Source organism: Acinonyx jubatus, chromosome D1 (assembly GCF_027475565.1).
Source record: "Acinonyx jubatus isolate Ajub_Pintada_27869175 chromosome D1, VMU_Ajub_asm_v1.0, whole genome shotgun sequence".
Lineage (NCBI taxonomy): Eukaryota > Metazoa > Chordata > Mammalia > Carnivora > Felidae > Acinonyx > Acinonyx jubatus.
The window spans coordinates 43,224,623-43,252,150 of record NC_069390.1 but is presented as its reverse complement, the minus strand read 5'-3'; the positions used below and the strand labels follow the sequence as shown (position 1 = coordinate 43,252,150).

Below are 27,528 nucleotides of genomic sequence, written 5' to 3'. Positions count from 1 at the left end.
AATTCTGAGGGGGGGTGGTTGGAATGGGAACATACATTTAAGGATGAAAAGAAAAGATGTGAAATGTTCACAATGTTGAAGGAAGAGATTATTCATACATTTTTAAGTGGATGATGATGTTGGTATCAAGTTACGTTGTATTTAAGTTTTGTTGAATATGTCTAAAAGATGCAATGCTTTTATTTTATGTCATTATCTACAATCTGCTGGAAATTACACCCTTTCCAACTTTGTTCTTGAAACTTATGATGAAAAATTGTCCCTGTCAAATTGAAAATGTGTGAGGGGTCATAGATTTTTCAAAATTCCTTTAGGGATAAATAAGAAAATAAACACTGCCCTAGAATGCACAGACACTCTACTTCTATATCATGTTGGCTGTTGTCCCTGCCTCTTGATGGAGAATTGCTTAGGTCGTAAGACCCCTGTCTTCTAAGGATGCTCCTAAAGACTGGATCCTTATAGGCTTCGAGAGGACCAGTCCCTGTGATGTGTGCTCCTCAGAACACAGTCTTTCCATACCTTTTGAGTAGGTTGACCTCGAGTAGCATTTCTTTCTGCTACATCTTTTTTTTGCATTAATGAACTATGCCTCCAATATTCTCTTTCCTTTCATTTATCTCCTACTCCTTTCAGGGAGACTCAGCTGAATTTCTGACTGTTTGCCCTGCTTCCCATGTTGGTATCTTTCCTTATCTAACTCCTAGCATGAGCACTAGTTGCTGGGTTTGAGCAACTTTATCACTTTGACTTTCTTTCCTTTCTGGCCCATTCTTTTGTTTTTCAAGAAAACTCTTCTAGATTTGGCATTTCCCTTATTGAGAGAAATTAAATCAATTAAGGTCTATATTTGCCCCAAACCTCCAATTCTAAAAGATCTTATCCACATTTGCCTCCCCACAATGTATATTCCTACCTAGGAGATATTTTCCTATCAGAACAATAGCCAATCCAAGCCTGTATTCAGTTATAGCTTTGTCTATCTCCTCTTTAGTATGTCCGGTCTTTCTGTGCCTTTCCTCAGGGGCCTGATTCATGCATTTCTCCAATACATTCTTTTAGGACATAGGCAATGCTAGATTTGCATTTTCAAAACCTTTCACCTAGAAATTTATCTAGCAATCCTTTAGATATTTCATGCTGTTCTCTGTAGTCCTTTCCTGTTTTCCAGAACTCTGTTAGCGTATAACAAGTATAACAACCCAAATAATAACCATTTTTATTATATCTTATAATCTGAAGGGCCAAGAATGTGGGCAGAGCCTGGATGAGTGATCCTTCTGTTCCATATGGCATCAACAGAGGTCATTTGGTGTTGTTCAGCTGGCAGATGGTTTGGAGAGTCTTAGAAAGCTTCTTCATGACATGTAGAGTGCCTTGGAGGGGATGGCTGGAAAGCTGGTGTCTACTGAGATTATTGATCAGGGATCCTACACATGGTTTCTCCAGCATGACAGTCTCAGAGTTACAAAACTTCTTACATGGTAACTCAGGACTCTGAAAAGAATGTTACAAGAATCCTGGGTGGTAGCTTCAAGGTTTCCCATGACCTAGCCTTGGACGTCCTGAAACATTACTTCCACCAAGTGCTGGCTTTTATTTGTCAAGCAAGTCATTGAGGCCAGCCCAGGTTTAAAAGGTGGTGGTGGCAGGAGGGAATTGGAGCTCACGTCTCTATGGGAGGAGTAGCAAAGAATTTGTGGCCATGTTTAATCTGCCACACCCTGTCACATCAGCCCACATTTATGTCATTTCTTTGCATGGCTGGGCTGCCCTAACTATGTCCAACTATGGATTCTCTATCTGAAGCTTTACACAGAGGCTTCACTGTATTTTCCTGGCTCCCTCTGAGGAACTTATTCCAGGCTGATGTATGAGAGTTTATCTCTCCTGATCAATTTCACGGGTCTGCAGTCGCTGCCTGAGAAACAAAAATACTTTTTCCTTTTTGAATTCCTTATTTAGAGAAGCTAGATTGTGTACATTTCCTTAACCCTTCTTTATCCCTTTTTCCTGGTCTTCAAGATTCAGGGGTTTTGTGTGTGTGTGTGTGTGTGTGTGTGTGTGTGTGTGTGTGTGGTGTTTTTTTTTTCTTCTCTGCCTAGTCTGTCTTTAAAAAACTATTTCTGTCATTCAGTCTCATCAATCTTTGCTCCATTATTTTGTCTCTTTTCTGCCACTCTTCTTATGATACAGGGTGAAGCGTACTTTTGACACGTCTTCAGTTTCTCCTTGATTGCCTGAAAAAAAATCTTGATTTTAGAGACTGTGTTAGTTTGAAGCTGACACCAAGATAGGATATGATAGATGCCTGTGAAGGATGAAAGGGAGGAAGTGGGGCAGGCATGGAAAACCATGTTGCAGGTCTGAACAGAGAAATAAAAGGTGGAAGGAAGACTCGAATAGGAAGAGACGTGGAACTTTCGGGCCAAAGGAGTCCCCTCTAATGGCCACGGGCTGCAGTAGTGCCCCTGCTCTGCTCTGTCACAGCTGGGAGTAGCTCAGGGAGGTATGGCCTCAACAAGGACAGGAGGCTGGATCCAGAGGGACAGCAGCTGGGTCTCTCAGTCAGCTCTGCCCCCTGCAGCAGGAGCTCTGGCTCCCCCAGGGTGGAGAGCTGCAGATGCTAACGGGACCCAGGATGGAGAACCACTCTCCAGTCTGGTGAGAGTTGCTAATGAGGCCAAATATTCTCTTTGTTTTGAGACTTCTATCTTTGCTGGTCCAGGTGAGGTCCTGCCGACTTTGAAGGAGATGGATTCACTGAACTTGGAAAACAGGAAGTCAGATTCACAGGATTTCAGGTCCAACTAACTCCACCACATATCACATGCTTGACCTTGGTCAGATTTCTCATGTCTCTGTTTCCTCAAGTGAAGTGAGGGTTGGACAAGACTTGCTGAGGGTCCTTCAGCTCTGACATACTGTGACGATTTCAGTGGGGCCTTTGATCTCAAATTTTTCCAAATTTATCTTTGTGAAAAGGATGATTACAACTTTTCATTGTCAGAGAGCTGATTCACTGAGATAATCTGAGGCATAATTACGGTATATGTGCGTAGAGACATTAGCAAGAAATTATTCTCAGGCGTAAATGGTCTAGTGTTAGCAGATGATTGCAAAAGACATTGGGTTGAATTGTTTAACGTCATGCTAATTTGCTTGAAGTGCAAACACTAATCAGGAACACTGAGTAATTATGATTTAGGTACAAACCCCCAGTATATGAAATCGGTGTTTTCATGTGAGCATTAATATGACTTACGTAAGTGCTTACGGTATGATGGGGGAGGATTCTAAGAAGGACGTTCATTACAGAGACTTGCAGTAACAAATCTTGGTTATTAATTTTACCTTTTGTTGAATATCTTATAAGAGGCATCTATTAAACCTTAGGGAATAATTTTTACATTTAATGTTGCTTGATTAAATACGCACTTAATCTTAGACTGCTCTCTGTAGAGAATTAGTTTATTGTATGTGTGAAGTATTTTATGAGTTTGAATAAAGAGAAAAAGAGAGTCATTTACCTTGAGCCTTAAACACACTTAATTTTAATCATTTTACAAATGGGGAAACTGAGGCCTAGGGTTTTTTTTTTCTCTACTGCCCAAGATCACAAAATGGTAACCGCTGACAATTTTATTTTGCTTCCATGTGCCGAGTACCTTTAGAAGTCCTTTATTTATATATTGGCTACCTTTTCTTTTATTAAAAAAAATTTTTTTTAATGTTTATTTATTTTTGAGAGACAGAGACAGAACATGAACAGGGGAGGGGCAGAGAAGAGAGGGAGATATAGAATCTGAAGCAGTCTCTAGGCTCTGAGCCGTCAGCACAGAGCCTAATGCTGGGCTTGAACTCATGAACTGTGAGATCCTGACCCGAGCTGAAGTCCGACACTCAACCGACTGAGCCACCCAGGAACCCCTGTATGTTGGCTACCTTAATAAATGGGTATAGCCACCTTAAGAGATAGACGCTGTAAATTCCACCCTGTTTTACACAGATGAAAACTGAATCACAGAAGGGCTAAATTCCTTGCTCTGGGGCACCCGGACACCATGGCAGAACCAGGATTTGCACCCAGGGCAGTTTGAGTCCAGAGTCCCTGCTTTCAACCTCAGGCACACTTCCTCATCAACGTAACATGTTAAAAAAAGGCAATCTGGCACTAGAACTCAAGTCTATTTCCTTTTAAGTGTTTTTTTTTCCCCGTAACGGTGGGTTTAATTAAAAAACAAATCCATTTTGATATTTTAAAATAACATAGCAACTGCTCAGAGCCCCCAGCTCTGGAGGTGTGACTTTCTTGCATGAAGCACTCCCGGGGCAAGTCTTCCGAATCACTGTCTCCACATCTCCCAGGAGAAACTCCAGCAACTAGAATTAATTAGCAGGTAGGAATCATTTATAATCAATGAATCATATGCTTCAAAGCAAATGGCTGATTATGAAGTAGTTTCAAGATACGTGAAAAAGCTTTTTCCCAGAAATAAGCTAAACTAATCTTTATGTCTCATTTGTTGATGAATTTTCCATTTGCTTTTCTTCCTGGTCCTCCCTGGGTCCTAGGTCCAGTCACTTCTAGCCTTCTTACCACAAACCTTAGTTCCCTCAGCTTGGAGCGGTGTGACATTCCCGAGTTACCCACTCTTAGACAGGAATCCCAGTATTGCTATTTTGGCCTGGCTATACAATGCAAATGTCCTCCCAAGGAGTAAGCTACTGTAGACTACTTCTCTCTTTTTTGTTTTGTTTTGTTTTGTTTTGTTTTGTTTTGTTTTGTTTTGTTTTGTTTTGTTTTGTTGGAGGCTACTTCTCTTGACTCAACCCCTGAACCCATTACCCAGCTGGATACCCACCCGTTGGCTATCAGTCATCCCAAACAAACCAATTCTTTGGCCATAGCGGTAGCAACCCCTTGGTTTTCAACTTTAGGGTTGAATTTAACTTCTGGATTCTGTCTTCATTCGAAGCCAGGAGAACAACAAAGCAGTACTTGTTGAGACCATCAGTACTGAGAGCTGATTTTCTGTCGATTGGAACGGGGCACATTTGTTGTCGATGCCCCAGGGGTTTGAAATTATCCCGTATTTCTGAAATGTAGTTCAGACCTCATACAGGCTCATGTCTTTCCCAAAGCTAGAACCTCACCACCCCCATCCTGGGACTGTGAATGGGGCAGGATTATAATTTCTAGGGGGCTTTTAGGAGCATGGATCCATTGGTATTCCATTAAGGAAGATTAGTGGAGGATAGATGAAGTGAGTAACCATCAGACTTTGCTATCTTCTTAGGCACTGGTGAGAAAAATCAATGCCTCAGACAATATCTACACCACGGAATCCACCACAGGGAACCTGTTCAGCCTGACCCAGGAGGGGGCTCCCTTGTGCCGCATCATCGCCAAGGTGAGCTTCACGGTTAGAGGCAAAAGTGACAGGCTTGGGGAGAGTGGGAGGGAGCTAGTTTGGTGGGAATAGCTGGCTCCAGAAGTTGTTGGCTGTATGATCTTGAAAGAGTCACATCCCCTCTTCAGGCCTTGGTGTCTCCATCTTTAATAGTGGTTAGACCCTCTGATTTCAGCTCCCTCTTGAGAAGAAAGCAGTGCCCCCAGGGTCTCATCCCTATAGTCCTCTTAATGTGGTATCTGTTAGGTATATCAACCCTCCTTTCTCATCTCTACATATCTCACCAAACCCAAACAAAACATATCCCCCAACTCAGGTTCTTGATGAATCCCCCAAATACCTGCAGCCACTGCAGTACCACATGAGAAGACAAAATTGAGGGTAACAGTGGTTTTCATCAATTACAATGGGAGTTCTAATTCACCAGCTTCGTGGGTAATTTGCCCCTATGCTTGGTGTGCAGACACTTAGGTAAATACAGGCAATTGATGATCCTAGGCTCTCACCAGGGTCTTCTATTTCATTTTTGCTCATTTTTTTTTTAACTTGAGAAATGACATTACCATGGAGATAAAACTAGTGATCTAATTGGACACAAAGTTATGTCTTTCAGGAGATGTATGATGCCAGCCACAGGAAGATGCTGTGGTTCAGTGGTCCCCAGTCTTGCCTCTGTCTCACAATCCCTCAGGGGATTTTGGAAAACACAGATCCTTTTGCCCCCACTTAAATTTACTGAAGTCCTGGGATGAGACCTGAGAATCCACATTTTAACGAGCGCTACAGGTAGTCATGAGGCATGGCCACTCTCAGAATCACTCACCTAAGCCCTTAAAGAAATCTGGAAGAGGAGTATGGAAAACAATTTGACAATAAACTTCATATATTGAAAAAAAAAAAGAAAAAAAAAGAAATCTGGAAGAGGAGGGTAAATGCTTGTCAACCCTGCTTAGGGGAACAGTAAGTCGCATATAACCACAACAGGTAACATTTGAGCGTTGCTGTCTTGCCGTCCACTGTGCTTAATGCTGTTCAGACATTATTTGCTTTAAATCACAAAACCATCCTAGGAAGTTGGTATCAAGTTGTTCTCATCCATAACTGAGGAAATGGTTTAAGGGACTTACTCAAGTTCACACAACTGATCAAGAGTGGAGTCAGAATTAGAGCCCAAGTTTATTTACTTCAGAGCTCATGGTCCCAAAGCCCACAGTGGTGACTTCTGGTTTCATCCTGGCCCTTTAGATTCTTGGGCCAAAGAGTGACTCAGAAGTTCTCAATCCTGATGCATGTTAGAATCGCTAGGGAGCTTTAAAAGTCACACGGCTAGTAAGTGAGGGAACTGGAATTTGAAACTGCCTGCTTGGCAGCAAAGGCTATGCTCTTGCTTACTATTCTGAACTGCCTCTTAGCAACCCTCCTCCTCTTTCTCCTTCTCCTCCTCCTGTTCCTTCCTCTGCCCTTCTCTCTGCCTTCTACAACCTTTGTTATTTTCTGCATCCTTCCTTCTCTCCAAGCATTGTGCTAAGCTCTTCATTCATTATCCCATCTGATCCTCTCAGTGATCTGATGATGTGTAATTATAATTCCCATTTTTGAGATGAGGGAACAGAGGATCAGAGAGAAGGTAAATAACTTGTCCGAGGTCATGCACATTAAGTGCAGAGCTGGGATTTTAACTAGATGTTCTGCCTCCAGAATCTTCATCTCAATCTTCTTGTGTCTCGAGTCCTTGGGAGAGAGTAGACAGAAGGCTGAAGCAAAGAGAAGATTCAGTGATGACTCCCATCTTCCCAGCCTGGAAGAGGGTGAGACTGGTTCCTCCAGTGGAGTCACCATGTCTGAGTTTCTAGTCCTGACAGTGACACAGGAGCTGGGAGCCCCTGGTGCACTCTACACAGCATCCTCACTGTTGATGCTCAGGTAGTGTGCCCAACACTGTGACAAATTTGGGGCAAATCTGGGCCTCGAAGTGGCCTGCCCCACCTACCTCCTCAGGGCCCAGTGTGGTCTGTCTTTGGGCCCTTCATCTGTCTGAGGTCTGCCTTCTCAGCCTCTTAAGTTCCTTTGAAGACCAAAGAACAAGCCCAGCCCTCCCTGTGATGGTAGTAGTAAGCCCCATCCCTTCTTGAGTGCAGAGCAGAGCAAACTCCCTTGTGCTATGTCACAATTATCCTGCTCTTCTATTATTTCCCCCATCACTAGCCTACATCCCACAAGTAGCCTCCTCAGCTTTATGACAGCTTATCCCAAGTCTGTCTGAATAATAGATACCATTATACGCATTGGCTTTGAGCCCATAGCTTTCTATAAAATTAAACAAGCTCTAGCCAACAGTGCAATTCTGCTAGCTCAGGTGATTCCCAGCTCTACTCTAAGACGAGTGCTGTTCTTGGGTCCTTGAGGGGTTTTCAGGGTGGTCCACACAACTATTCCATGTACCTTCCTCTGGAGCCTCCTTCGTCCTCTCCCTTCCATGTATTCCAACCCTTGGGATACCTTTTATGAAGGTTTGAGACATTCTTCTAACCAGGAAGCTTTCCATAGACTGACCCTCACCTGGGTGAGGCCCTCTCACATACATGAACTCAGTTGTTCCCCCAACAGCTTGGTTGTGTAGCTGCCGTGACCCTGTTCTGTGCCGAAGTTAACCCGCAGCAAAGTCAGGATTTGAACCAGAATCCCCTCAGTCTGGATTCAGCATTTCTTCCCTTGAGATTTCCCAGTAGCTAAAAATGCAAAGAAAGCTATTTTTCACAGGCTTGGCAAACAATGTAATGAGAACCCAATGCAATGGGTACTGAGGCTTAAATATAGTTATGCTGAGTTCAGTGCCTCCCCAGCCAAAGGAAGGCTGCCACATTGATCCTGGCTCTCAGTCTGGCATTCCTTGGTACCATTTCTTTGTTGTCTGCTCCAGATGTAAATACCTACCTACCTGTCCATCTATCTATCATATCTATCAATGTATCTATCTGTCACTTACCATCTCTATCATCATACATATAAATATTTTATACTATATATGATTAAATATAAACACACGCATAAAAATATAAACATACATATGTGAACACACATATATAAATGTACCTAGATACATAAGCACATATATGTGTATAAATAACTTATATCTGGAGGGAGGTCAATAATAACCAGCCGGGCTGGCTGGGGAGAACTTAGGACTTCTGTTTCTTCTTACCTTAAACACTAATTTGATTTTACTTAGTGACTCTGAGTAAGGTCTTTATGTGGAACCCTCATCAGATGTCCCAGAGACCATGAGAAAGTAGGAAGACAGGGATAAAGGATGGTGAAGCAGGAAGTCAGAGGGAGTAAGTGTCTTGCTGCACAATAGATTGTATCTTCATCAGAGGAGTGATGTGTGTTTAACATCAGAGTGATTCTCTTTGACCCTTCCACAGCCCCCATGACTCCTTGGCTGCCAGAGCCTGAGTTCAATATGGACCAAGGCAGTCTTGCTCAGTGCTTAGCCCAGCGTCTGACATATACTGCACCATGAATAGTTTTTGGCTGCGTGGATGAATTTATCGGCCATATATGATATGCCCGTTTCCCACCAAATGAACCACCCCAACAGGAAGTAGGAATACGGAAGTTAAAGAACGCTCTCAGCTGATTGTAAAATGTCAGAATTTACGAACTCATCTTGGTGCCTGCAGTGATAAGCAGCAAAACTCTTAGAATGAAGAAGGCTGCCAGGCTGATCTTGGTGGGACGCTGGGAAGGACAGATTTGGGAGGACTTGTTGCAGCGAGTCTGTGCTGGGCCCTAGAAGTCATCGCTGTGGCTTCTTCTAGTTGCTCATTCATTATCTGCACTGTCAGTCACAGCTGCGCCCCCAGAACATAAAACAGTGCCTGGTGCTCGGTACATTTTTTGTTCAAAGAGTTCTCAGAAATCTGACAGTGGATGATATTTTGCTGGACTCAGTTTCTTACATTTTTTTTCAGTTTGGGGAACAGAGTGTAACGGGTTTAGTTAGAGCCAGGGGTGGTGAGGTTAAAGGCGAGTGCTCTCAGGGCCAAGTTCAGATCAATCTTCACAAGTTCTTTACTGCTGCCATCCCCAGGCACCCTTGCAGGCCTCGGGGAAGGGGATGATGGAGGAAACAGGGCAAAGCCAAATGTAGGGTGTCCAACTTCTCCTGCTCTGGACATCCACGGTGGTGTTGCCACAGGTTTGCTGGGCGCCTGGTGAATGTGCTTTGGGATCTAAGAGCCATGGTGGTTCCAGTGATTTCTATAGAATAAATATGGCCAGTTAGGATGAGTGCCTCGCCTTACCCCTGGATTCTTCCCAGAAGCCCTCCCAGACTGCGGTGAAGTTCCACAAGTTAAAGGTGTTTCCATGCCCAGCTGTCACAAAACAAGTACGTGCTCACACTCAGCTAGGGTGTTTGTTGCTGAAGGGTTTTTTTGTGTTTTTTTTTTTTTCTTGCAAACTAGAGTAAAGAAGGGAAAACATGGATGATGTAGATTTGGGTGAATGATTTCACCCATCTGGCTTGCTTTTTTTTCCCTCACAAAATGAGTATAAATTCTAGTATTGATATAAATAAAAGTCCTTTTTTGAGTGCCTGCCATGGTGGTTGGAAGGATCTGAGAAGTAATGGTGTTTTCTGGCAGAGGGAGAACCTGCACAGGGCACTAGGCTTCAGTTCCCTTCACTTGCCTCAGACTTGCTTCTAGAACCTATTTCTGAGGACTCCAGGCTTGTTCTGTGACAGGCTGCTGAGAGGGAGTTGCCAGGTATGTGGAAACAGTGTTGACTGGTGTTGGGCTGGCCCTCACAAATATGTCTGCCCTAGCCCCTGGCACCACAGCACCAGAAGCATTTGGACAGTCCTATTTCCAGTTTGGACCATCAAGGGTGACATTTCTTTTGGAGGTGGCATTTCATTGCAGTATGCATTTGAGCATGGAAGTGTGTGTGTGTGTGTGTGCGCGTGTGTGTGCGTGTGTGCATGTGTGTGTGTAGTTTAGGTGAGGAAGAATTCTTTTTTTTCTACCATCTTCTTAGGTTCTCTGGCTGGTGCCCTATAAATCGGGCTGACAATTTTCTCTTAACAGGAGAAAAACAAGCAAAAGTTTATTAGCATATGCATCACGATTACACATGGGAACACTCAGAGATGAGTGACTCAGAGGCTTGGTTAGAACTTGAACTTATACAGCCTCTTAGCAAGAGAACAATACATTTTTAGAGAACTAAAAAAACAGATAACAGGCAACCTGAAGAGCACTTTGAGTCTCTAAGAGTGGCACGTTGTAGGAAGGCAAATCTATGGAAAACTGGTGATAGATGAAGGATAGTAGGTAAAGTTTGTTATGAGGATTCCCCTGATGGCATCTCCAGGCTGTAAGGGTCTAAAGTTATCTCTGGTGATTAACTTTTGTCCTTCCTAATAGAGAGGGAAAGGGGGATATCTCTGTAAATTTATGTCCTCCTTCTGGCAAATAGGAGGAGGGCAGAGACCTCTGATATCTGCTTCTTCTCAGTTGCCTTCAGCTGAAAATAATCTTTACGGCAAAGTGATGTGTTTGGGGTTGGCATATTCTGCTGCCCTAAAGACCCAAAAGCATATCAGCTGAGTGAGGGATGACAATTATTCTTGAGTCAACCCCAGGAAAGGTGACACAGGGAGGTGAAGTGACATTTTCTTTTTCTTGGCAGGAGGGTGGTGTCGTAGCCCTCTTCAAAGTCTGCCGGCAGGATAGTTTCCGGTGCTTGTACCCCCAGGCGCTCCGCACGCTGGCCTCCATCTGCTGTGTGGAAGAGGGTGTCCACCAGCTGGAGAAGGTAAGAGAACAGCTGGCTGGCTGGGTGGGGCTCAAGGTCTCTGAGTCAGGTGGGTAGTGGGCGGGGCCTGACAGATGTGGTGACCACCTGGGCTTCTTCCTCTAAGAACCTATTTTTCCCAGGCATTGCTCTAGTGAGGCTGCTGGGATTTTGACTATGGAAGTTGATGAAAAGGAAAGGGATTAAGAATTTGGCCAGGAAGGGCAGGGCCCAGAGGGGCACTCAGCACTTCCTGGGTAGAGAGGCCAACGGTCCAGTGGGCAGAACACAGCAGGAGGCAGGCAGGTAGGGTGTGGAGTGATGTCAAAGTTCAGGGCTGTTGGTCTTTCACTCATGGCCCCAGTGAAGGAGGAGGATCCTGCTGCCTGGGGAACAGAGTGGGCAAGAGAAGGACGGACATTGGCCTGGGCAAGCAAGTGGGGCTCAACCAAGACAGAGGGATTAGGTAAGGGAAACTGAAGCCGAAGTCCAAGTGTATGTTGGGTCAACATGGCACGGGATGAGTGGGGCCAGAGGGAAGGTAGTGATCTGGTAGACCTAGGTGCCTCAGCCCCTGGCCAACCTAGGGCGATGTGACTAATTCTAGCTACCACCCCCTTCCCCACTCTCTCCAGGTTGTAGGGCTGAGATTGGGGGTACCTTGAGTCTGGTCTGTATTGGGATGGGGCAAGCAAAATGCTCCCCTTCCTCTGTACCTCTGTCCCACAGTCTGGTCCCAGCTCCCAGAAAACCTACCCCCCACCCCCAGCGTCTTCACTTTGGTCTGGACTCCTAGTCAGAGGGTCGTCTCACTTTCCACCTGCCTCTTTCCAAATCTACTCAGGTTATGGGACAGTGTTGTAGGATCATGGACTCAGAGATGCTTTTAGCTGAGGGTGGAGGATAGATGGGGACTTGGCTCATTTTACAGATGAGAAGGCTGTGGATCAAAATGGGGAAGTAATTCGTCTGAGGTCATAAAGCAAGATGGTGGAAGAGCTAGCACCACCCCCTGGGCAGAGCGCCCCTTCCTGCAGGGGTGGCAGCCTTTGTATATGTGTGCTTAAATAGACAGCGGAACGGGAAAGGGGGCAGTGACAAAACAGACAGGCTCCAGGAAGTAAATGCATTGGGCACCTCCAACTTTCCGTGCTGAATAATCTTCTCTTCTCCCACAAAATCTTCTTCCTTGGGTAGTGGAAACATGGCCAGACTGGTTTTGTTTTTCATCTTCTTTTCCTGCTGGTTACTGGGAAGAACAGGAGGGAAAAAATAGAAGGGACTTAAATCACCAGTCCTCCAAAAGCCGTGGATTTCTTGGCTTCAGAGAGTTTGCAGAGCAGCAGGAAATTTTTAATCCAGGGAAGAAAACCAGCAGGGCTTTTTTTTTGTTTGTTTAGAGCTAAAAACCTGTGCAGCTGGGAAGTCTGGAGGATATTTTTCCTTCCACCTTCCTGCTGCTGCTCCAAAGCTAGAAGGCACGAATGCATCTTTGCAGGGGCTGCCCTGGCCTGTGCTGATCTAGCCCCCAACACACATCCCTTTTTAACTCACTAGAACCCTGTGAGGTGAGCTCTCTTTATGTCTCCATCTTTTTTTTTTTTTTTAATTTTTTTTTTTAACGTGTATTTATTTTTGGGACAGAGAGAGACAGAGCATGAATGGGGGAGGGGCAGAGAGAGAGGGAGACACAGAATCAGAAGCAGGCTCCAGGCTCTGAGCCATCAGCCCAGAGCCCGACGCGGGGCTCGAACTCACCAGCCGCGAGATCGTGACCTGAGCTGAAGTCGGACACTTAACCGACTGAGCCACCCAGGCGCCCCTCTTTATGTCTCCATCTTAAAGGCAAGGAAACTGAGCCTCAGGCAGTTTAAGTAACTTGTCTAAGGTCACAAAGTACATTCTAGAGCCAGAATTTGGACCCCATCTGCCTGAGTCTAATGCCCAGTCAACCTCACCTCTTCCCTGGTTCACTAGATACTCTCAGAGTGCCTAAAAGCCCCCGCAGCTAAATCAAGGTCGCCTCGCTGCTCCTGGCCAATGTGCTAAGCAGCCTCCACCCCCAACTGGCACAGGAGAAGGTAGTCCTAACTGGGCACTCCCCTCTTCCCTGGCAACTTACTTTCTATACACAGACATTCCTGAAACACCTCTTTGCCAGGCAGAGGGGGGATGAGGTCCGCCTGAGAAGAGCCCCCTGGTGGTCAGAACAGCGCCTACACTGTACCGCCGTTGAGCTTGCCTGGTGGCTCCACAGACCTCCTAATTACATTTGATGCTTGCCTGCGTGTGCAAGCGTCCCCTTTGCACAGATGAGGAAGCCGAGACCTGGAGAGTGGAAATGACTTGTCGCACAGAAATACACGGCTTATAATTCATTCTTTTAGCAAATATTTATCTACTGCTCTTTGCCAGGCACTGTTTTAGGTGCTGGGAGTTTAGCAGTGAACAGAACAGACAACCCCCCTTGTCCTCATGGAGCTGCCATTCTAGTGCAAGGGGGCGGCAAGTCGTGGCCCGTGGGTCAAATTCAGCCCGTGGCCTGTTTTGAGACAGCCATGAGCTCAGAATGGTTTCTTTTTTCTTCTGTTTTTAAATAGTTAAAAAAGAAATCAGAAGAATAACATTTTGTGCCACATGAAAATTATGCGAAATTCACATTTACAGTTTTTGACCCATGAAATTTTAATGGAACTGGCATGCTCACTCGCGTAGCTGTTGACTGTCTACTTTTGTGCCACAGCAGCAGAATTGAGTAATTGCAAGAGACCATACAACCCCACAAAGCCAAAAACATTGACTATCTGGCCCTCGGCAGAAAACGTTCATTGACCCTGGTCCTAACAGGTAATGAGCACATCGTGACAATAACTAACATACATCAAATACTTGCTTTGGGTGGGCACTTTGCTCAGCCCCCCCTTCCATTGTGTTGGATGATGGTTACTCCTCTGGTGCTGTGATTATCCTCCCTGTTGCTAGAAGGATGGGAGACTTGGAGAAGTGAAGCACCTTGCCCAAGAGCACACAGCTAAACATTGGTCTAGCATCCTTGTATTTGTAACAGCAGTTCTGCCCAGCCAGAGCCAGCCTGCGCTGTGAACCATTATGCAGACCCAGGACTCAAATCTGACATGTTGAGCCCGATTTCCACCTTCTTTTCCTCCTATCATGCTGCTTCCAAAGTTACGAGAAGTTCTAGACCCAGGAAGGGCCAGGGCCTCTCTCACCCCTGCCACGCCCCCTCCCCCAGGTCCTGCCGACACCTGCCCTGTGTGGTTTGGGCTGCTGAGCGCTGGCCTCAGAGGCTCCAGTGAGGCCGGCTGTTGTTAGTGTCTAGGGGGGGAGGGGGGAGAAGCCTAGAGACAGGCTGGACTGTAGAAACCCCAGCATGACCGGTGAGGCAAAGACGGGATGGGGGGTGTGGTGCCCGGGGCTGTTGCCAGCTACCCACTCACAAGGCCCAATTCATGCACTAGCCAGATAATGTCAAAGTTTCAGCCTTCGGCTGATTTACTGGCCTGAGCTCCTCACTGAGGCCACCTAATTAATTGGCAGTGAGAAATGTGCTGGATTTGGTGAAATTCATCTTTGTCATGTGGCTTTCCCCCCCACCGCACCCCCAATTCCCTCCAACCCTGAAGGGATCCATTAAATCATGCACAGACCTCACTGTCAGAAGTGTGGGTCTAGCCAGGGCACCAGGCACTCTGCCTCGTGATGCCTGAGCTCTGCCTGGCTTGGGGATCTTGTGTGGTCCTAGATTCAATCGTGGATTCATTTATTCACTCTGTGGAGTCACTTCGGCATCCGCTTCCTCATTCTTTCCGCCGTCCGGTCGTCCATTCACTCATTCATTCACTCAGTCCATCGCCCACCAATCATGCTACTCATCCACTCCCTCATGACACATCCACTGAGAAGCAGCCCAGGGCAGTGGGGAAACCACGGCCTTTGATAGTCAGGCTCTCCTGGTTTGGAACCCAGCCTTCTCCACCTATGAGCTTGTGCTACATTTCCCTGAGGAATTTACTCACCTTTCCAGAGGTACAGTCTCCTCAGTTAAATGGGCATGATGAATTCTACCTCCTAGCACTGCCAGAGGAGGATAGATAGACACTGACAAATGGTAGCTATTACGATTATGGCAGGTGCAAGGCTGATCACTGGGGTTTAGAAAATCAGTGGCCTGAGGAAGATTACAGTCCGGTGGACAGGGGGGTACTGACATGGCAGGAGGAGGGGTTGACGTGGTCAAAGACGCCACCCGGTGCACAGTATGGAGCAGCTGGCTGGGGCCAGAGCTCAAGTCCTCACGTCCTTTCCATTTTACCGATGGGGAACCTGAGATTCAGGAACTTTGTCCCCTCTGCTCATAAACGTAGAGCTTTAGAACCAAGTCTGGCTGGTTTTAAAGCATGTACTTTACACTGTGCTGCCTTGAGAAGAGCTGACCCTTCTGAAGTGGGGACTGCAGGGGAATGGCTTCCAGGGAGCCAGGCCGTGGGTGTTGGCTTGGGCAGGGCTCAGACCAACAGGGCTGGAGGGGTGAGATATCAGAGACACAGTAAAGGCTGCTCCAGAGGTATCTGAAGGGTCTTTCAAGAATCTATCCTTTTTTCAGAGGTCTGGTTCATCCTGGCCACCGCACACCCAGCATCTCCCACTGAGGGTGGCCGGGGAGAGCCCAGAAGTTTAGACAGTGGAAAGGGCTGTCCCATGGCTGTCAGAGGCCACAGGCTGATGGCACAACCACTGCATGGGATGCTGGTGAAGGCAGCCGCAAGGAGGCCATAGAGCTGGGCTCAGAGGGCCAAGGAGGAGCTCCCAGGGAGGCCAAGGGAAAGTGGCCTCAGTAAAGGCAGAGAGACTCCACAGCTGGCCAGTCGGTGGTGGGGCTGGGTGTCTTTCAGGAGCTCTATGTTCAGTGACCTCTGGGGCCCAGAAGGAGAGACAGTGTTCTCTGAACCCCACCTTGGAGAAGACTGGAGGAAGAAAACAAGGGCCCAGGAGGGAGTAAAGGCCCTAGAGCCATACACACCCCAATAAGAGCAGAGGGACCCTCCTCAGGCTGGGTGGCCAAATGACCGAGCCTGCCTGGACTGGTCAAGGCAGCCTTCCTGCAGGACTGAACAGGGAAGGTGGACTGGCTTACCAAGGGGGAGGACCGTAGGGCTTGGGGAGCCAGATAGGGGGCTGGGGAGCAACCTTGCTTTCCTCTTTATAACATGGGGACACCTCCTCCTTCATGGAGCTGCCATGATGCAGCACAACAATGTGGATACAATGGTGCAATACAACAACGTGGGCGCGGTGCTCAGTGGGGCGCCTGCACAAGGGAGCTCTCAGCCTGTGTTTGCTTCCCTGCCCATTTGTCTCCACCACTTCAGATTGATCTGTAGAAACCCTGCTCCCAAAGAGCTGAGTTCCGAGGATTTGACAACAGTCCTGGCAGATGTTCTGAGTGGTTAGAGGGATGGCCAGGGCATTGTTGGTGCAGGCGCTGGGGTTGGACAGGGCCAGGGGACAGGATGGGGTTGGAGGGGGCTGGGGACTAGAGAGAGACTGGGAATCTGAAGGGCAGGGACCTATGGGTCCAGGGCCATAAGGGGTGGGAGGGGGGGCACTCAAAGCCCAATGCTAAGATGGCCTCAGATAACCTCTAAGAAAGTTCTAGTAATTGCTTCCTCCAGCCTTAAGACCAGACACAATCTTGCTTTCAAAAGAGTTTCTTTTTATTCCCATCCCTTTCCTCGTTGTATTCTTTCAAATAAGAAGTTCACCCTGTGCTGGAGCCAAAGGGAGAGTTTAATGAAAATCGATGGAGAAATTAAAGATGGAGAGAAATTAAAGATGAGCAGGGGGGAAGGGATGAGGGCCCAATATCCAGTCCAAGGAGAAAATCATCAGAGGAATGGGAAAAATTCCTGTCTGTCCCCATGGAGCTCCCTCCCCCTCCACTGTTTCCTGGGCCAGCTTCTCGGGATTGAGGTGCCGTGACATCTGAAGGTCTGGGCTGGAATCAGGGGGTGCTGGATCCAGCTACTGAAATCCCAGAGACCCTTGGCAGGAGGGAGCGGGTGCAAAGGGACTGATGAAGAGGTTTTGCCACTCCTGCTGCTGTTTCAAAGGACTTTCTCTCCACTGCTTTTTCCTCGCAGGGTTGCAGGTGGTCATAAATAGGTAATATTAGCCCAAAAAAGTTAGCAGTTTTTCTTTTCTTTTGCCCATTTGAATCTCAAAATCACTATGTAAGGAAGGCAGGGAGAGATGGTTATGCCCAATGTACAGAGGGGTACATTGAGGCTGAAAGGCATAGAGACAGTGGAGAGCAGAGCCTGGACTGAGAACCCCATTCTTTTGGTCCCAGCTATGGGTTCCGTTTGCTACAGCCTCCCCTCCACACTCTCATTAGCTGAAAAGGGTGAAGTGCGTGGATGCCAGGGCAAGGCAGCTACCCTATCTGGATGGAGTCAGTTCTAATAAATGTGTCAGTGAGGTTGGGTAGGGAGAGTGGGGCAAGAAATCTTTGCTTAGTTTAACTTGCAGCCCCTTCTTTACCTACGAGTAGCTGCTGGAGAGGGGGGTGGAAGAGAACACTTCTGAATGGAGATCCCAGATGCCTCTCCACCTGGGGCTCAACCCACCCAGGCTTATCAGCTCCCCCTACCCCTCATGCCCCCGGGTCTTTGAGTTGGGAGTGGGTTGGGACAGTGCAGAGAACCCCAGGGTTCCAGGTCTGCTGTCTGTGCTGTGACAGACAGACAGGAGTCGGGACTGCCACGGTCACCTTCCCCATCCCTGCAAGGGGGCTGTCTAGAAACAGTGTGGTTCATCTGCTTCCCTGAGTTTTGAGTCCCCCAAGCTCGTCCCTCTGCCTCGGGAGCAGGGGTGAGGGGACTTGTAGGAGGCCAGGATGTGAAGAGACCAGAACAAAACTAGGCACACTGTCCCACCTCCCTGCAAGCCCCCCACCCCGCCTCAGGAGTTCACGCTGGGATTACAGGCCAGTATTGTTCAGGCTGAAGGAAGGCCCTGCTGGCTTGGGGAACTTCACCCCATGCGCAAGCACAACCTGAGTTTGGAGAAGGCATGGGCACACCTGGCAGCCTGAGCTAAGTGCTGCTCAGAGCCAACTGCTTTGACACCGACTCTGTAGGTCCCCATGCACTATGCAGCAGCGGCCCCTGGTGGATAAGAGCAGCAGTGGCACCCTGTCACTGCCTCAGGCTCTCTTCCGGAGCTGACAAGGCTGGTGGGCTCAGGGCTGGGAACCACTGATCAGGCACAGTGTATCTTGTGTGTGTGTGTGTGTGTGTGTGTGTGTGTGTGTGTGTGTGTGTGTGTGTGGCGGGGGGTGGGGGGGAGGAGAGTAGGGAATGGGAGTGGGGAGGGAGATTTGCAAATTCAAGGCAACAGGAGCTTCTTCCTACCAACCTAGCTTCCTCTAGCAGGAGGATGTGGATACATCTTGTAATCTAACATGTCTCTGACTTCCAGAACCCTTCCCAAGCCCCCCAGTTCTCACTGGACCCCAAGCCCCTTGGCCTGGCACGGAGGTGCCCTGTGAGCAAGCTGCCTCCAGCACATTGTCCCCTTGGTAAGCAGGCCTGGCTTCCACGCCCGGTTTCAGCATTTAGTGTGTGTTCACCTTGCATCCCCTCTGAGCCCTGGTCTCACCTTATGTAAAGTAGAGTGTTAATCCATGCCTTGCGGGCTGTGAGGATGAAATGAGTCCATGTGCCACGAATGGGAGTTTTTCCTCTTTCCTGCCAGAGTCCTCTTCCAAATGTCTTCAGGCCTTCCTTGCCCCGGAGCACCTGCCTGGGCTCGGGCGGCTTCGGAGGGCATCTCACCTGCACTTGCTGAAATTGCTCAAGTGCCCTTCTCTGGATGGCCTTCCTGACCTCTCCTCCCTCTTGGTGCTCACGCTGTACCTGGTGCTGCTCCTGGAGCATGTTCCATGTTGCCTGGCCTCGGAGCTCTGTCTAAGCTTCCTACCAACAGACACCGTGTCACCCATCCCCCTCAGGGAAGCGGCTTGCATACCTAGGTGAACAGTGCTTGCTGCATGACTGGATCAGTACTGTTGGAAGAGTTCTGGTGCATTCCCCCTCATTACAGAAGACAGTGTGGAGGCCCAGTTACTGTTACCACCCAGGGATGTGCAACCCCACATTCCCACTGTTGGCAGCAGGGCTGAGGCCAGAATGCAGGTCATGTGACTTCACTCAGCTACAGCCTGGCACGACCTCTGTGAGCAGTTTCGCACCCAGGTGTGGGGTGGGAGCAGGGAGTGCAGACATTGTAAGCGTCTCTTCAGTAAGGACAGAATGCCCCGAGATGCTCTTTATACCATCTGTCCCTAATAATTTGTCCCAGCTTCCCATCCCCTCCCTCTCCTATGGCTCTGAGCCCAAGTTCTTATGTCCCCAAGCAGACCTTGTCCCCAGGTTGGGGGTTAGTGGGGATAACCTGGGGCCAGCCCTTCCTTGGCCACTGGTTTGCTGGGGACCCAGAAGGAAGTTTTCTAATCTCTAGGAACCTCAGTCTTCTCATTTAGTGGCGGGAAGTGTGTGTTCTGTTGGTACTGTGGGATGCGTGAAGTAATTCTGGAAGACTACTGTGATGAACAGAAGTCAGAAGTGCTGAGCCAGCTGGGCTAGGAATTCTGGTGCCTCTTCCCTGGGGTTGGGTGTGTGTTGAGGGGGCGGTGTTTCTCTAGGAGATGTCAGAGGAGAGCTGGGTGCCTCTGTCCCCTGTGGAAGCCTGTGGTCATGTGCATGTCTGTGGTGGGGTGAGGAACAACAAACCGGGCAAGGTAAAATGTTGGTCAAAGTGCATCGCCTAGGCTGCACCACAAGCGATCTGGTGAGAGCAGCCATTAAATAAGAAGTCTGAGGTCAACACGATGCTAACGCTGGGGAGAAGGGAAGTTGTACTACAGAGAAGCCAGGGTTCCTCAGGGCACTGGACCAGGTGCAGAGATGGAAACAGCATCACCAGCACTGCTTGCCCTCTGGCTTCCGAAGCAGAACAGGTGCTAGTCCAGAGGTGAGCAGGGGAAAGGAAGTTGCTGGGGAGGGGAGGGGACACAGTGAGGAGGCTGAGGGGACAAGAGAGGTATGGGTTTGGGGCAGACTTGACCAGGGAGGACCCACTTCCTGGGAACAGCCCAAGCACCAACAACAGGTCTCCCAAAGCATAGAGCCAGGACCAGTGTCCTCGGTCCCTGCCAGCAAGCAATAGGGCCTCTAGTCCCACTCAGAGACAAAGAGACACAGGGAGAGAGGAGGGGGATGAGAAAGAGGAAGAGACTTAGAGAAGCATGAGGGAGGGAGAGGAGATGGGGAAACACAGGCACAGGTAAGGAACGGCAGTTTCCCAAGGAGTGTTTCATTCTCTTTGGGTTGCTTCAGAAGTATGAAGTCGTTTGCAACCCTGTGATAGCTGGACATGAAGTGCCCTGATTGTGATCTGCTCAGGCATAGAGTGATCTCTCATGATGATTTTAATTTCAGTCTCCCAATAAGCAATGATTTTGAGCATTTTTCCATATCCTAAGTGACCATTTGGTTATCTCTTTCTGTGAAATATCTGTCTGAGACTTTTGCCCATTAAAAAAATGACTTCTTTGTCTTTTTGTTCTTAAATTCTAAACTTGGAAAAATATATTGTGCATATGAATCCTTTGTCAAGTATATGTATTGCGAATATCTATTCTCAGCCTGTGGTTTGCTTTTTCATTTTCTTAATGGTGTCTTCTGATGAATAGAAATGCTTAGCTTAGGTAAAGTCTAGTTTATTGATCTGTTCTTTTGTAGTTGATGCTTCCTGTGTTCGTTTAACATATGTTTGTTTTCCCCCAAATCATGAAGATACGCTATATTTTCTACCAGGATCTTTATTGTTTTACATTCCATATTTAGGTCTATGATCTATTTCACATTAATTTTTTTAATGACATTCAAAGTTCAGTGTTTTCCATATGATATCCAATTAAGCCAACAGCATTTATCAAAAAGACCATCTTTTCACCATTTAATTAAAGTGATGCCATTGTTGTAGGTAAAGTGATGACATACGCATGAGTCTGTTTCTGGAGTTTTTTTCTGTTCCATTAGTCTTTTTGTCCATTCTGGTGCCAATATGGTACTAAGTCACTGTTGTCTACAATAAAATTTGTTTTTGGTGGTATCCTCCAAATTTGTTTTTCTTTAAGATTATCTTGGTAATTCTAAGCTCTTTGCCATTGTATGTACATTTTAGAATGTACTTGTTAATTTCCATAGACACACCTGCTAAGGTTTTGATTGAGATTTCTTTAAATTTACAGGGGTGCCTGGGTGGCGCAGTCGGTTAAGCGTCCAACTTCAGCCAGGTCACGATCTCGCGGTCCGTGGGTTCGAGCCCCGCGTCGGGCTCTGGGCTGATGGCTCAGAGCCTGGAGCCTGTTTCCGATTCTGTGTCTCCCTCTCTCTCTGCCCCTCCCCTGTTCATGCTCTGTCTCTCTCTGTCCCAAAAATAAATAAACGTTGAAAAAAAATTTTAATTTATAAATAAATTTTGGGATAATTGACATCTTAAACAGTATAGGGTGTTCCAGTCAATAAATGTAGTATACCTCTATTTATGCAGATTGCTTTTAATTTCTTTCAGCAATAATTTGAGTTTTCAGCGTCAATGTCTTGCACATTTTTTAGAGTTATTTCTGGGTATGTTTTTATGTTGATTAAGTGTTATTTAAAAATTATTATTTTCTAATTGTTGCTGATACATAGAAGATGCAGTTTTGAATATACTGGTGTGTAGATTCTTTTGGATTTTATGCAGATTTGGATTGTGTACAATTTATGTGATCCATAAATTATGACACTTCTGCTTTCTCTTTTCTGATTTTACTTTTTTATTTATTTTTCTTGTCTTATTGTATTGGCTACAGCCATTGTAAGATGTGAAATAGGAGTGTTGATAATAGATATCTGTCTTGTTACTCATTTGGGGGAATTCTTTCAATATTTCATGATTTCATTGTTAACTGTGATGTATCATTATACTTTTAAGGATTAGATAACAGGCTTAGAGAAAGTGAGTAACCTGCTCATTTCACCAAGTCAGCAAGTAGTACAGCTGAGTTGTGAAGCCAGACTTTCTCCTAAGATTGTGCAGCTTCTACTGTATCACAGTTACTTCTGGAACAGTGATGCTCAACTAGGGATTCCCATTGGCACTGAGGAGTCTTTAAAAATATTGATACCAAGACTCTACCCCAGATTAATTAAATCAGATTTTCTGGTGGTAAAGCACAGGCATGAGTATTTTAAAACTTTCCTAGATGATTCTAATCCTCTGAGAACCAGGCTAAGAACCACTAATCTAGAAGCACTTTTGGTACTGTTCCCAAGCCAGCTGTGCCCGGTCGTGCTTTACTGAAAACTTGACTTTTTTTTTTTTTTTTCACATCAGCACAGGCCTGCTCACCCTAACCCAAAGGGAAGTGAACTTGTTCTCACTGACCTTTTGGTAGTTTCTCACAAACTCCACTGCTTCTACCCCCAAATGCCTTCAGAGCATTTGTTTGACAATCTGCTTTAAAGAAAATCATCTGCTTGACAGGTGATTTTTTTTTTTTTTGGTCAATAAAATAAAGTGATTTAGTCCCTGATTTAAAAAAATTTTTTTTCTTCAATATATGAAATTTATTGTCAAATTGGTTTCCATGCAGCACCCAGTGCTCATCCCAAAAGGTGTCCTCCTCAATACCCATCACCCACCCTCCCTTCCCTCCCACCCCCCATCAACCCTCAGTTTGTTCTCAGTTTTTAAGAGTCTCTTATGCTTTGGCTCTCTCCCACTCTAACCTCTTTTTTTTTTTCCTTCCCCTCCCCCATGGGTTTCTGTTAAGTTTCTCAGGATCCACATAAGAGTGAAAACATATGGTATCTGTCTTTCTCTGTATAGTCCCTGATTTTTCTCCACTTTAATAACTCACCTCTCTCTACCTCACTGACTTGCTTGCCAGACTGGTTATATAATCCCTTTCATCCATTGTCCCATTCTCTATTACATATTCATATTTGTTTTATCCACTTTGACACTTAGTTTTTAATCAAAGACTCTTGTTTGAAATAGCAAAGGAGGTTGAGTGGTGTCTGGGATATGTTAGTTTGGGAGGAGAATGATATTATCCTTCTGGAGGCATGTTTTACTTTCTGTAGCTTTCTACTGAGCTGTCAGCTCTACCAGCACTCCTTAAAACAAATACCTCATGTTATAAAGCGAGCCTTTAACCTCTTGCCTTGTTCACAGATTCTGTGCTGGACCTTGCCCTGATCTGGTTTACATCCCGTATTCAGATTTTGCTTCTGACCGATGGATTCATTTATTCCACCTAATGCTTTGCCCTGTCCCTTGCCCCACACTTCTCTTTGCTTCCTTAGGTATGACCCTTGCTTCCTTCTCTATGATTGAATTTTCCCTCTGGCTATATCCTGGGCAAACAGATCTGTCCTGCCTGGTCCCATGAACAGGATTACAGCTGCTCTTTGGTTCCCACTTGTCTTTTTTTTTTTTTTTTCCCTGCAGACTGTAGGTGTCTGAGTGGATAGAAAGGCAAAGGAGGAAATTTTGGGGTCTTTAGGTCATGCTCCCTCCCCTGTGGCTGAGTTACCACTGCATTTGTGTGATTCTGTTTAACTGTTACAACCCAGTGACCAACTCTTCTGCCTTTCCCTAAAACCTAAACATGCAGAAAGGAACTGGAAAATAGCAGCCAGCACCAGTATCTATTACGTACTAGCCAGTGTCCCTTAGATATTTGCGTAAAAGTCACCAGTGATACTTTTCCAATAATCAATAGGAAAACATTGCTCATAAACCTGATGTGATGTTTACTGTGTATTTTGGGCTCTTCAACTGCATTGGTCTCATGCTCCTTCACCCTCACCTCAGGGAGAATCTCAGCATTCATCAGTTCCCTCTGTGTCCAGATCGCAGGTCCATCAGCCCTGCTGCCCAGGTGATGACCAGGCCAGACCATCCTCATCACCACTTGTACGATCTCCCACGAGGAAAGCTTGGCCTTGGGCCCAGACCCATCCCATTCCATGTAAAAGCTAATTACAGAGAAGTGCTTCCACCCGCAATTTCTTTAGGGATATGAAAATGCTTTGATTAGATTGTTCTCCTGGAATCATTAAGTTTATGTCTGGGGATGGGAAGTGGGTGGTTTGAGAATGGAGACTTTCCAGAAATGGGACCAGTGTTTCAGGAAGCTGGCCTCAGGCTGGGACACTCCTGGGCCCATCGTAGGAGCTAAGCTAAGCAGCCCCCATCAACCTGAGCCTCTCACCAGCTTCTTTCCTCACTGCCATTCCCAAAGGCTGCCCAGAGGGGCCCAGGGCAAAGAGTGGGGAGACCGGGATGGGAGTCCTGGCCCAGGCATTAACGTGCTTCATGGCCTTGGTGATCTCTTTCCATCCCCAGGTCTCTGTCTCCCCATAATTCAGCCTACTGTATTAACTGCCATATGTTGGGCCTCAGCTGGGTGCTGGGGACCAGAGAAGATTGAATACAGGAGCTGCCTAAAGCCGCTCAAATCTAGTGTAGAGTGGACATATAAGCCTATGAGGACAACCTGACGCAATAAGTGCTCTAGTTGTGGTCAGACCAGAGTGGTGTGGCAGCTTGGAGGACAGAGACACTCTGTCTGGGGGAGGCAAGTGCGTGTTCACAGGGGAGGTGACTTCTCACCTGGGTCTGAGAAGGAAGTGGGGAGGGAAGACATGGAAGATGACCACTCAAGCTTTAGGTGAACGGGTTTGAGGGGCCTGTGGAATATTTAGTCAAATTAGCCTTGGAGTTAAACATCAAGGGATCCAGTAGCAGGTTGGAAATGTAGGTGTGGATATCAGGAAAGAAGATCAGGGCTGGAAAGCCAGGTTTAGGGGTCATCGTAGTGAGTCAGTCACTGAGGCTACTTGCCTTAGGTACTATTGACTGAGATGGCACAAAGGGGGCTGAAAGGGAAACTGGGGGTAAGCTACCTTAGGTGGATGCAAAGGAGGAGAGACTAAATAAGTGGTATTTAGCTGGGAGGAGATGAGCCCCCCCAAATGGAGTATCATGGAATCCCAGGCAGGAGAGAGTTCCCAGCAGGGAGAGGTGTTATAAAGGCCAAATCATAGAGAGACTGGGAGGCTGGTCTCTGTACCAGACAAGTCCCCAAATCCTTTTTAAGCATGTAATCTCTCTCCCTCTCTCCTTTAACTTCTCTATGTGTCTGTCTTTGTTTTTCCATCTCTTGTTTCTTCCTGATTCATCTTTGTACCAGTGCCTAGTTCAGCCCATCATAAGGTAGGTGCACCGTTAATGTCTGATGAGCTTTAAAGAGATGCAGAATTGTACTACTTTTCTCTCTGTTCTCTTTCAAGGGATTATAGTTATTCCTCTTATTGGTGCTGGTCAGGTATTGAAATAGGAGTCACTCCCCTTTAAAAATCCTAGTTCTGGGCTGCATGAGCTGAGGTGTCTAAATGAGTGGGGAAACCCGTGGGCCCCAACCCAAAGGGCTGAGGTACCCAGTGGTGTCTCAGTTTCAGAGGAGCCTACAGAAAGGTGAGTAGGACTCAGGGCCCCAGATCTAGAGATGGCTACAACCATCAGATGGGGATGGGGTGGGATGATGGTACCCCCATGTGGCAGGTGTGGTACACGCATTATCTCCATTAACTTCCAATATCCTCTGAGAGTGGTATTTTTACTCCCACTTATAGAGAAAGGCTCAGAGAAAGCACAAAAGTTGTGCAGCTAGTAATGTGCAGAAGCGGGATTCAGACCCAGGGAGGTGTAATTCCAGAGCGTGTGCATGTTCAGATGCTACAGGAATTGGTTCAGGTGCTGGGAAGCCTGAAGCCCAGTGGAGTCGTCCCCTTAAGGGCCTCCCACTGTGATGAACTGATTGGGTTGGGGCTGCTGAGATAATGATGCACACGGAAATCAACTTGGGCTAGTGGCATCTTGCTGACAACAGACTAAGTGGCAGGTCATTAGCATCAGAGCCAAAAGCCCAGGAAGTTGACCTATGTGACAATCGACCAAATGGAAAAATGAGCAAAACACATAAACAGGCGATTAAGAGAGAAAATCCAAATGGCAAAACCCAAAATCAAACCAAACCTAATCAAAGTAAAATGAAAACATGAAAAGAATCTTAGCTTCATTATAGAAAGTGAAAACATGCATATTAAAATAAAAATTCTATATACCCACCAAACTGGCAGAAACTTAGAATCTGACAGTACCAAATGTTGACAAGAATATGGACTTAAAAGCGAGTTTATACATTGCTGGTATGACTATAAATTGCTATAGCTGTTCTGCAAAACAACTTGGCAACACCAGTGAAATTAAAGATATGCAAATCCTATGAGTTAATAATTCCACTCCTCAGGTGAGACCCCTGGAGAATCTGGTATGGATGCACCAGAAGACACGTGGGAGAATATTTGTAGAGGCACTGTATGTTACAGCAAAAACTGGGAAATGACTCAAACTACCATCAACAGGAAAATACATAAATGAATTACAATAAATTTATACAATGAAATGCCACACGGCAGTGAAAATAAATGGACCTTAGCCACATGCACCAACAGGGAGGAGTTTCCCAAACATAATGCTGACTGTGGAAAAACCAAATTGCTATATGCAGTGTGATACCATTTGTGTCAAGTTCAAAGCCTTGTAAAACTAAATGTACACATGCAATAAATCAGGGAATAATTAAGCACAAAATTCAGGATAGGGGCCCATCCAACACTGAAAAGCAGAGGTATGAGATCAATAACTGCATACAGGGGGCTTTCTGGTGCTATTTCATTCCTAATATTAGAATTTCTGGATGGGACGCCTGGGTGGCTCAGTCAGTTAAGCGTCTGACTTCAGTTCAGGTCATGATCTCGCGGTCTGTGAGTTCAAGCCCCGCTCGGGCTCTGTGCTGACAGCTCAGAGCCTGGAGCCCACTTCCGATTCTGTGTCTCCCTCTCTCTGCCTCTCCCCAACTCATGCTGTCTCTCTCAAAAATAAATAAAACTTTAAAAAAAATTAAAAAAAAGAATTCTGGATATTAGGCATATACATATATAAGTGTTCATTTCATTATTTTTATACCTCATAAATTTTTAATACACACACATGACACACAGATGTATTCTCTTTTGAAGGGATGACATATTTCCTAATTAACAAGATACCAAAAGAGATCTGAAACATACAAAATAAATTAGAAGGAAAGCAGAACAGTGGACAGTTA

General features: G+C 46.4%; 1 protein-coding gene across 3 annotated transcripts in view; it reads left to right on the top strand.

Annotated features, from left to right (window-relative positions):
- The window catches only part of INSC (INSC spindle orientation adaptor protein), a 128,660-nt gene that overhangs the window by 73,333 nt on the left and 27,799 nt on the right, over positions 1-27,528 (top strand). For all 3 annotated transcript variants that reach the window (XM_053203453.1, XM_015086329.3, XM_015086330.3), the window contains exons 6-7: positions 5,301-5,414; positions 11,112-11,237. In XM_053203453.1, coding sequence (XP_053059428.1) covers positions 5,301-5,414; positions 11,112-11,237 — 240 coding nt within the window. The remainder of the gene's footprint in view (positions 1-5,300; positions 5,415-11,111; positions 11,238-27,528) is intronic.